Source organism: Macrobrachium nipponense, chromosome 6 (genome assembly GCF_015104395.2).
Source record: "Macrobrachium nipponense isolate FS-2020 chromosome 6, ASM1510439v2, whole genome shotgun sequence".
Lineage (NCBI taxonomy): Eukaryota > Metazoa > Arthropoda > Malacostraca > Decapoda > Palaemonidae > Macrobrachium > Macrobrachium nipponense.
This window is the reverse complement of record NC_061108.1, coordinates 113,590,581-113,602,604: the sequence shown is the minus strand read 5'-3', so window position 1 is coordinate 113,602,604 and position 12,024 is coordinate 113,590,581. Positions and strand designations below refer to the sequence as shown.

The following is a 12,024-nucleotide window of genomic DNA, read 5'->3' as shown; positions in this document are numbered from 1 at the left end:
CCCTTTGAAAGTTTTAAAGATTTTTGTAGCAGAGTGTTTTTTTTCTTTCGTTCATTCTGGTTGATTGATAGTTTCAATTTTCGTAACGATTTATGGCCCTTAAAATAAGAATATTATAGAGATGATGGAATTACTATTAGTCAGCAGAAAACTTAAGAAAGGACAGAGCTTAAGAACTTGGTAGATGTTTATTACTATTTGTTGAACGTACTTGCTATGTGACCTGAGGAGTTTGTCATATCAGTAGGTATTGATTATTTTTTAAACAAAATTTTATCATTTGTATTTCCCTATTGGTGCCTTTTATGTTGGAGTATTGGAAATCATTTCATGTTTTTGTTAAGTAAGAAGGGATCCATCGATTGATTATATGGTTGCACTGCACCAGAAGACGGGACTGCGTCCAGGTTGGACAATTGATGCTTTCAATATGATTTTTCAGGCTTTATTGAAATGTAATTTATTATGGCAATGTTTTAACGTATCGTTTTAAGCAACAGCGCGGTTCCCCTTTTTAGCATTATATGTAGTAGCTCAATTGGCATTCTTCTGTCCGGTAGGAAATTATTAAATGGCCAATTATGTTAGTGATGGACACCTCCAGCTGAGTGGAGGTGCCATCTGGTCAAAGAAGGATACTTTATAACAATTTATGTAGCCATGAGGTTGAAAGCTTCGCGTAAATGCTCCAGACTCTGGTCAGCATGAAGTTAGAGTCAACAGAATATAAATAAATGGTTTAAAGGTTACATAATCGTAAAAATGTACCGTGACAGTATTAACTCAGATTCAGGTGATGATGAATAACATTCCCTTCTTGAAGCCAAGCCAAGTTGTAACGTATGGCTGAATGTATCACGCATTCGGTGGAGGCATTTCTGGTTTAATAGCGATGGTCATGTCATGAGTTTGCATTTTATAGCTCTGATTAAAGCCGAAAAAATGCTTCTGATTTTTAGAGCATTAGTTTCAAATACTTTGCAATACCTTGAGCAGGAGGTCGTTGGTAACTACTGAGGGAAAAAATATATTGAGAACATGGGTAAACTACTGAGAGAAACGAATATGCTGAGTTGTACTTAACAGCTGAGAGAAACGAATTTACTGAGAATGTGCGTAACTATCAAGAGAATCGAATCTACTGAGAAGGTAGGTAGCAACTGAGCGAAAGGAATACTGAGAATGCAGGTAACTACGGAGAACAGGAAATAACGAATACACCGTGAGGTGGAGGAAGTACATTACTGTTGAAAATGACGAATACATCTTGAGGTGGAAGATGTAGGATACAATAACATAGACCTATGTAGTGAGGTTGAGAATGTAAGTAGTTTAGAGAAACGAATTTGCAGTGAGGCAGAAGAGGTAGGTTACTGCTGAGAATAAAGAAAACAGTCAAGCTCAGGATATAGGCAACTACCGAAAGTTATAATTTACCATGAGGATTAGGGTCGCAGCTGGATGGTGAAGGGCTGCAGGCAACTGCCGTATTTCTCGAGATACCCATGGAAAATCTGCCATTGATATATAGGTATACTACAAGCAAGTGGAGAACCGTTAACATTGTTATTACTTTGTCAGTGCCTGTTTCATGTTTCCCATTATCGTTTGTTTAAAGATCAGTTTGCAACTAAGAGACTTGAAAGTCTTGCATAGATTTGAGATTATTGTAATAATGTTTAAGTTTGAAAACTATTTTGGTTTTATTATCTAGGTTTTATAGGTACTCTAAGGTAGGACTTTCACAACATTATATCATATCATTTTTACGTGGATTTATTTTGGTTAATGATGTTTTTTTCTTGTGTTTCAACAGAAGAAGCAGCCGAGAACTGTGTCTTCAGGAGGGATACACCTGGGTTCCGCCAGGTCTAACTAGTGAACAGGTAAGACTTCGGAACTATGATTAAAACGAAAATAAATATATAAAATATTTGTATATATTTTTATATATTTATTGCGGCTGAGCTATGATACCCGCTGCTTTTTGTGGAAAATACATGAATATCTGTCTGTCTGTCTCTGTCTTTAGTTGTATCATCCACAGTTACAATCTCCGGATAACTCCCCACAAAACCCAAAACTAACTCGATTCACGTTAACTCCCCCTGCAGATCTATGATTACATGAGCTGTCTGCCAGGGCACAAAGTACCCCGTCTTGGCACTCCCGGAGAGAAGGCTCGAGAGAGGCAGTTGATGCTTCAGCTTCCGAAGCAGGACCTGGCCCTGGCGTACACGAGGCACGTCGAACCCCAGTACCACACTTCCTTCAAGGATTTCGTTGCCGCTCGCAACGACATCGCCCTCGATATTGGCATTATCAAGCATCACATTCCACATGATATAGTGAGTGCCAGTCTGTCTTCTTCTCTTTATTTATTTCCTTTTTGTACTTTTTTCCTTACCTTTGGTGAGTTTCATATTGAATGCTTGTTTTTTCTTTCTTTTATTTTCGGTTGACACCTGGTTGATATACCGTTTGTCTGCTGATGTCTCTTATTACATTTAATTTAAAAAAATTAAGTTTTCGGTGTATTTTTTCAGTGTTTTAGCTTTCTCCAGATGTTTTGAAAGACTCTTTATATATAGTGTTTTTTTGTAGCCAGTTCAAATTCTTGAGGTCTATAGATTCCTCAGTAACTTGGAGCATAGGGAGCCCTAGTTTTTTTTGAAGGTGTTGAGTTTAAGGTTTTCCAGGTGTAATCCATTGCTAATCTGGATTTACTGATGTGATATTGTATGTCATTGCTGTAGGATGTAATTTTATAGGTGACAAGTGTTTCTTATTTTGTGATGTCCGTCAGATTGCTTGGGCATTAGGTCTTTTCGTAAGTTTCGGTGGAGGTAAACGTATATTAACGTTTGTTGGAAGTGTAATTGATCTAAATTTTATGTTGCAAATAATTTTTTTTACCTAAACTAAGGGAAATGTCTTTTGATACTGTATATATATTTTCACCGAGTTTTTCATGTAACGTAAATGAAACCATATCTTGGTTATAACTCTCGTGCGCCTTAAGTAAGGTTCTGTTGCATTTCTTTGTTTGGCTTTGATACCGTTATATAACTTTAGTCAACAGGTTAGTGTAAGATGAAGAAACTGAAATCCAGAGACGCTATTGATCCAGGAATTTAATAGTTCTCTCCCAAAGGGCAGAGCAAGTGCGATAGTTTTAAGAAATGTTGCATATTGATCTTATTCGGAATTTATTATGATATTTTTTATGAATATGTTTCATAGAAGTGTCACATTCATTCATTAATTAATTTTAAATCAATGAAAAAAGTTTGTTCTAGGTTTATTTTGATATCTTCATTATCTGCTAAGACGAATCTTATAAAATGTTCCAATTTCCTTGGGAAAATTATCGTAAACTTAATCTTTTTTGTCAACTTGAACACCGGACGAGGCGCAATTCGTTCATCGTAAAAATTAAAAACGAATACATCAGGAACATCATAATGGCATCTTATTTTCTTGCTTTGTGGTGTCAGCCCGTAAAAAGATGACTTAAGATCTTGCTATTCTTGTAGTCACACTTGCTTGTATTTCCCCGGGTGTCTGTTTAGGAAGGACTGAAGCAATGGTTTCCGTTTTCTTTCACAGTTTAAAAGACGGTAACAGAAAACCAGGATTGTTTATAATGGATACTAGTATATTTTGTAACGTTTCCCCTAAGACCGAACGAACACAACCTTTGCACTTTATTGTTATTAATCTGCGTGTAATTTCAGCGTCATAGTTGCGCTTTTATTTTTATGAACACACATTTATTGTTATATAATTTTTGTGTCTTCCTTGACGGGATAAGATAAATAAGCATAGAATAATGAGACTTCAATGTAAAATTCACGCATTTACTAGATACCTAGTGTATACGCAGTGAAAATATATTATTTAACTTCATGATTTGATGCGTTAAATATTGACCTTACTGAATTTAACATCGACTATTTTGAAAGCATGTACTTATTACTTTAAAGAGTATTGCAACTTCAATGAAGGTATGTTCTTACTGTGTTTAAATGTTATAAAGACTAATTGCTTTGTTGTATCAACTTTGTTGTATATAGCAGCTTTACGTTAAGGAAAAGACGTCATTAAAAGTGCATTAATAAAATGACTAATTCTTTGGTTATGTTGCTATCTCAGATTTGCGTAGGTGCAAGTTTTTTTTTTTTTTTTTTTTTTTTTTATGTCCCTTGCCAACCCAATTTTTTTTTTTTTTTTTTTTTTTTTTTTTTTGCTGCGCTCCTCATTCGTCCATAACTTTTGATCTAACATTTTCCTCTGCAGTTATCAGCCACGGTGATTTTTTAATTTTCCAAAATACTTTTATTCCTACCACTTCATGATAGTCCCTTATTCATTCCTCCCGCAGGAATGTCGCGGGTGTGGAGGCGTCGTGAGTAAAGGGTCGGTCGCTGTCGTAGCACCCCGCTTCGGAGATTCAGTTGCTTGGCATCCTGGGTGCTTCACCTGTGGCACCTGCTCGGAACTCCTGGTGGACCTCGTCTATTGCGTGTGGGAGGACACCATCCAGTGCGGCAGACATTACGCCGAGAAGCTCAAGCCCCGTTGCTCTGCTTGTGACGAGGTAAGTTCCCCCTTGGAAATAGAAACTGGTTCACTTACGTCGTTTTCTGTTTCTGGTCTGAATTGTGGCATCGCATTTTCTCATCACAGCTGTAAAATGTTTAACCTAATTCAACTCTTGGCTCCGTTTATGTGTGTGTGTGTGTGTGTGTGTGTGTGTGTATAGTTTTTGCAGGTTATTGCCGTAACGATTTATTTAATCAGTCGTATATATGATTTATTGAATATATATGATTAAGAGCAAAACAACCTTTGTCATTAGAGTTCATAGTCAGAAAACATGACTTGCTCCAGAGAATGATAAGCGCAAGAAAAATGAAATAATGGTAATGCTTATTCCAGTAATGTTCAAGTTCTTAAATGGCAATTTTAACTGCGGATTATTGGGTGTTATCTGCGCCGTTTGATTTTTCCATTATAGTCTATATCGATCACCATCTGGGTTTAATTTTCCTGTGCTTAAAGCTGAATCTTTATAATATCTAGTATTTACTTTTTAATAGATACTTTTGCGATAGTGTCGTGCGGCATGCATATGCATTATTAAAAATTTGGACGGTTGTGATACAGGACTTGCGAGGTAATTTTGTTAAATAAAAATATGTTTCACGGACACTATTTTACATGGGGTTTTGTGATGCAAATTATACATTTGGTGACATCCTTATTTTAAAAAATGTTATATATTATATATAATATATATATATATATTATATATATATATTATATATATATATTTCCATTTTATTCCGATTCATGAAAAAAAAAATATATTGCCTTGCATGGTTACAGTAGATACACATGTGAACAGGGTTTATTTAAATTTGTGTATTAGTGTTTGTTTTTATAAACTTCCAGTGCATTCATTTGCACAGTGTATATTATATATATAAATATATATATTATATATATATCTATATATATATTTATTAATTATATTAATTATATTATGTATATACATTATATATATATACATGTGTATGCATATTTTGTGGTTTTAAAACGAACGCATGTATACATGTATTCGTAGCTATTATATACACTGTATATTTAGCAGCAACAGCATCTTCGAAAATAGCTTGCGTTTGTTTCCCGAAAAAAAAAAAAAAAAACGGGCGTTCATGATTAACCAGATTAGTGAAATCGGGAAGAACAAAGGTTGCTAACCGTTACATTGTGAATGTCTCTTTCAATCCTTTTTTCTTGGAAAAATCCAACTAAGAGATAAGATTCAAATGAACATCTGGTGAAGAAAGATTACAAAGAACTTCGTATTTAGTTAAAGAAAAAAAGTAAGAGACGCCAGTCTCAGTATTTTCGGATGACGTCTGCCAATAATTCGAATATTTTTTTTATCTTTATCTTCATTGCAAGACCATTATTTATACTAAGAGAGAAAATGCTATTTCTAGTAACCGTTTATGGTATGTATTTGAGTTTTTTTTTCATATGGGATGCAGTATTATGCTACGTGTCCATCGGAGAGAAAGGATGATATACTTACTACAGCATGAAAGCTGCTGATAAGTTAAAAGTTTTGATGAGATGATGGAAGCAAAGCGTATGTGAGATGTAGACAGGGAGTGACTGGTTTGGTGCGGAAGTGGGTCTGAGACAAGGGTATATTGTCTCAATTTTCGTTTAGTACCTTTATAGGTAGAGTAATGAGAGGATTCCTTCATAGGACATTAGACACACTGTAGCTGTAAACATTTCCGATAAGAGAATGAGTATGTCTGATGTATGGAATGGTTGATGTCTGTAGAGAATGCAGTACAGATTTTGGATAGTGAAACGGAGCAAGTTAAAATGGATTGTAAGAGAGAAAACTGATAGTAAATTTGAGCAAGAGTAAGTCAAAGGAAACTAGGAAGTTTCTGTGGAATAATGGTAGTGGGCGATATGCATTTTTTTTTTTTTTTTTTTTTTTTTTTTTTTTTTTTTTTTTTTTTTTTTTTTTTTTTTTTTTTTTTAGAAATAGTGTATATTGGTAGGATAAAAGAACTGGTGATTTACAGAATAGTGAAACGATGAAGGTAGTTGAAGATGCGCAAAAGATTGGGAAGAGACCTTGATTGCGTAAGGAAACAAATTGAAATTTATTAGGACATTGTTAAGCCAACTTTACTTTATGGATGAGAAGTGTGCATGTTGAACCACAGGTGGAAGAAAGTTGGCCGTTTAGGAATTTAAACAGAAATTTTGAGATTTGTTTAAGTGAATTTTTAAAGCTATAATGTTTGAAAAGATTTGGTTATGAGGAGAGAATGAAGGATAGGTCAGTGAAAAAGATAACAAAATTCTTGAATGTGAAGAGGACGAGAGCGAAGAAGTTCCAGAAAGTACTGGCTAGATGGAGTGGAAGATACTGAAAAGGATTTAATGCTTGGACCAGCAAGTTTAGATTGTTGAAAAGGTTTCAGAATTTCCCTATTTTTCATCCCAATAAGTAAAGAAATATATTGTGAAGCCGGACCATGTTAGCGAGTTTTATTAGGGTTATTACACCCTGTGTCCATAGAGTAAATGTAAAGATTTACATGGATGGACGATAAGGCATTCCCGTACTGCATCTAAACTGGGGTGTTCCATTAAAACAAATCATATTGTGTATATAATTGTGTAATTTTACACACACACACATATATATACTTAATATATACATTATATATATATATATATATATATAGTATATATATATATATATAGATATATATATTATCGTCTATATATATACATACATACATACATACATACATACATACATACATACATACATACATACATACATAATCTAAACAGAAAAAGAAATCTGAAGGCTAGACATGGCCCGGTGAAAAATAGAGTTCCAAATGAGTGTTTGAATATTTAAATAGATTTAGTGATCTTTTATTCTGTTATTCATTTTAGGCTAACAGTCCATTTTTTTGAATTACTTTCAGTACTTAATGTCTTTCATATTATGGTAAATAACGTTATTTTCAATTTCTTAACCGATCTTCCTTCATGATATTAAAACAAATGCCAAGGAGCAAGTGACATTGTCACGACGTATGAGCAAGTGAAACATGGCCGAAATGGAGTCTAAATATAGTGCAGGAGGGTTAATGTGCTGCGTGCCAAGTTGTTATGCAGTGTATTGACAAAAGCTTTCAGCGTCTGTGTCAAAAGATCACGTTTAAAAGCTCGGCTTTTTCTGCTATTATTGCTTTACTCTCGGAAATCATTAAGTCCGGAAATAGTTCAGCAGAGGCAGACGTTGACAAATTATTATTTTTGTTGACAGTTAGATAGACGGTTGGAGAAGTGAGCAATACAGGACTTGACAGTAGAAAACAGAAAATACCTTTTAGTATAGAGAGATGGACAGATTATTTCTTATGCTCGGAAGATTTTTTTTTTTCTGTAAAAGAAACCTATTCACATGGCTATTTGTCTGTCCGTCCCCACCTTTTCTGTCCCCCCTCAGATCTTAAAATCTACTGAGGCTAAAGGGTTGTAAGTTGGTATGTTGATCATCCACCCCTCCAATCATCAAACACACCCGATTGCAGCCATACAGCCTCAGTAGTTTATATTTTTATTTAAGGTTAAAGTTAGCCATGGTCTTGCTTCTGGCACAGTTATAGGTGCTAACAACACTGACCACCACAGGCCCGTGGCTGAAAGTTTCAAGGGCCGCGGTTGAGGGTTTCATGGGACGAGGCTGAGAGTTTCATACAGTATTGTACTTTGTACAGAAAACTCGTTTGAGGCGAAGAAACTTCGGCATATTTTAACTTGCTGCTTTTAGTTGCGTGTTGAGCATTTATTTTAGAGAATTTGTTTTGCATTATCAGTCAATGTTTTTGATGTATGATTCCTTCATCCACATTCTAAAACAAGTGGGCCGCAGGATACTCATCCTCAGAGTCTGTTTAAGACGGGCATTAGGAAGTCCGTCCGGTTTTAAAAAAAGTCTAATGGCATGCACAGGTATTGTGTTTGCCTTTTAAGTTGATATGTTATTGGATTCATTAAATCTTTTATTATTGAGTAATACGCTTAAAGAAATAATAATTTTTTTCCTGTTTCTAAACTTTACCGAAGACCAGTGTACTACCTGAGATAGATGAATAAAATAAGTTCCAAGACGAACCATGCACAGAATATCTGTAACTTGTTCCTAACATAGTTCTTATACTGGCAATTTGAAAAGTTTAACCAATTATTTTCTTTTGATATGTAAAGTGTAGAGTTTTCTGAAAATGAGCGTTTTAATGAAAAAAGTGCGCATATATATATATATATATATATATGTTTATATATTTATATATATATATGTATATGTATGTATGTATGTATGTATGTATGTATGTATGTATATATATGTTACATGTTTCATGCCACGAGTTCGATTCCCGGGCATTCCATTGAGGTGTGAGAGATGTGTATTTCTGGTGATAGAAGTTCACTCTCGACGTGGTTCGGAAGTCGCGTAAAGCCGTTGGCCCCGTTGCTGAATAACCACAGGTTCCATGCAACTTAAAAACACCATACAAACAAACATGTTTCATACAGTGTAGTACAGATGGCTGTTTACTTTTAAAAATAATGTTGCTTAATACATCAACTATGATGAGATAAACATAGAAAATCAGCACAAAAAATAGCTTTCTGCAAAAGTAGAAGCAGAATAAACAAGTGAAATTATATTCTCTCTCTCTCTCTCTCTCTCAGGTACTCTCTCTCTAGTCTGCTCTACCCTCCTCGTCTCATCTCCTTCGTCCACCTCTCGTCGTCTCTCTCTCACCTCTCTCTACTCTCTCCTCTCTCTCTCTCTCTCTTTATTTTCTTCATTTGTCTTATGGTGTCTCTACACGATGCATTTATTGATGTCATTAAGATTATCTCATTACTCTCCAATTTATGCTCAATGTTTACAGTTTCCCCGCAGCTTGCAGGGGAAGAACTTATCTGCCAAAGGACATTGGCTGTTTTTGAGTTGTTGCCGGTAAAAAGTAAAGTGTATTGCCAGCACTGCCCTCCGACGAGACAACTGTTGTTGAGTCAAGTTGTCAACTTTAACTTCTTACTTTGTTTCAGTACTGTTGAACAACCCTTCAGCTTTTCCCCCTAGGCGTTCAATAGTTTCGACAATAACAGAATATTGCGCAATAGTATTTTTCATGTAGGGTCACCCTTCCACGGGGAACAACAACTTCAGTAGTGTTAGAGAAATCCAATCTTCCATTCTAAGCAATATATCACATACAACTTTCGGTTTTCTTCCAAACACACACACACTCACGGTGTGCGAACAAGAAGGGCATTGCATCTTTTAACGTTTTTTTCGTTACCGATCTCTCTCTCTCTCTCTCTCTCTCTCTCTCTCTCTCTCTCTCTCTCTCTCTCTCTCAGTTGTTTCGCAGATGATTGATGCTGCATCGTTTCAGGATGAGACTTGAACGTTCCTCATAAGCTCGCGGGATAAATAAAATTGTCGTTCCATTTATTTTGTAATAATCTTACACCAATGAATTGGATGGCGTTCACGTAAACTAGCTAATTATAGATAACTTTCAAATACCCTCTCCTTGTTATCGTTTTCCCATCATGATTGGTTCATGAACAGAAAGACTATTTAGATTTCGCTTTTTATAATCAGTCGTATGAATCTGTCCTCCTTATATAAGGTCACTTTTGCTTTTGAAAAATTGCAAGGTTTTCTTTAACAAGTGGCCGAATGAATATCTTTAATTGTTTTATAAAAAAAGTTAATAAGGTGGATTCCTTCAAGAACATATGTTCATATACGGCATTTAAACACTATTTTTTGAGCATCAGTGCTATTTATTGCTACTCTGCGCGCATTACGTCATGAGTAATGCCTCGCATACATTGACAGATTACTGTTTCATGAGCTGCCGTTCTTATGTGATCGGAGAAGACAAGATAATAACACCAACGCCTCTGCCTGCATCAAGCAATAACCTGACCTTTTTAAGGCAGCGATCAGCAAGTGCATCAGTTTAGGTGTTTAGGAGTATGTATATTATATCTATCTATCTATCTATCTATCTATCTATCTATATATATATATAATACTTATATATATATATCTATATATCTAATTAAATATATATCTATATATCTATATATATATATAGATACATACATATATATGTATATATATACATACATATATATATGTATGTATGTATGCATATATATCTGTTAGTATGGTAATAGTTGGTTTAAGGAAGGAAGAGTTTGTGAAGCAAATGTAAGTTTGTGGTGTTCCTGATATTATGAAAAGATTTTTGTAAGTGCTGCCTAGGGAATGTTTATGACGTATACAGTAGATGATAATTTGTTGAGAGTTTTTAGAATTTTTTACGGGAAAATGAATTTGTGCTAGAATGTGACGGGAAAGACTGACTTTATCGTAAGAGTGGGTTTATGGCAAGACTGTAATATCGCCATCGGTGTTTACTACTTTTGCGGATGCTACTAGTGAGAGAAATCAGGAAAAGGACATGAGAAGTTGGTACAAATTTTTTCCGATAAGAAATGCATTTCAGCTTTAATGTGGTAGTAACAAATTGGTGATCACTGTCGACAGCTGCTATCCTCTTACTTATAATATTTTACGTTTCTCTCTCTCTCTCTCTCTCTCTGTCTTTCTCTCGATTAATGTCCATATGATCTATTTTGTTTTATGACTGCCAAGTTTATCTATGGATTTCCATTTTCTGAAAAAAATAGAGTACCTCCAGTTACCAAATAATTTGCAGTACAAAATAGATAAATAAATAAATAAATAACTTTTACCTCTTTATATATACACACGCGCTCACACGCACACATAACAGGCGTAGTTCGTCAGGACTTCCACACCGCTACCACCGACACAGCAGCGCCGAGAGTGCCATGCAGACTGGGCAGTTCTGTGGTAATCCTTGTTCCTTCCGCAAATGCCAACAATACCTGGCTACTGCCGACCACATGGCCATGACGGCAGCTCCCATATATATATTTATCGAAGGTCGCATGGCTTTGTTGGAGGGGAAGAAAAAACCTCGGCGGAACTGATTGTACTTTCTGAGCGATCTCTCTCTCTCTCTCTCTCTCTCTCTCTCTCTCTCTCGCTTTTCTGCTGACTCTTTGCGATTTAAATGTGAAATGTGCTGAATTTTTAAGGAGGAATGGAATTTTTGTTTTTGTTTTTTTATAAATTTGGATGTCATGTTTAAATAAACCACTAAAATGTTGCATTACGGTGTGGTTTGTCCTTTTTTCGTGGCTCAAAGATAATAAACCATGAACAAACCAATGCTCTTACAGCTATGAATGTATTTAAGAATACTGAAATCCTTTTCCATTTGTGCCTTCATAGTGTGCTTGATTTTATAGAGGCCTTTGCCCTTCGAATGACAATTTTTA

At 35.2% G+C, this 12,024-nt stretch overlaps 1 protein-coding gene across 4 annotated transcripts in view; it reads left to right on the top strand.

The window, feature by feature from the left end:
- The window catches only part of LOC135216918 (prickle planar cell polarity protein 3-like), a 597,661-nt gene that overhangs the window by 280,201 nt on the left and 305,436 nt on the right, over window positions 1–12,024 (top strand). For all 4 annotated transcript variants that reach the window (XM_064252466.1, XM_064252464.1, XM_064252465.1 and 1 more), the window contains exons 4-6: window positions 1,817–1,886; window positions 2,115–2,348; window positions 4,385–4,600. In XM_064252466.1, the coding sequence (XP_064108536.1) occupies window positions 1,817–1,886; window positions 2,115–2,348; window positions 4,385–4,600 (520 nt within the window). The remainder of the gene's footprint in view (window positions 1–1,816; window positions 1,887–2,114; window positions 2,349–4,384; window positions 4,601–12,024) is intronic.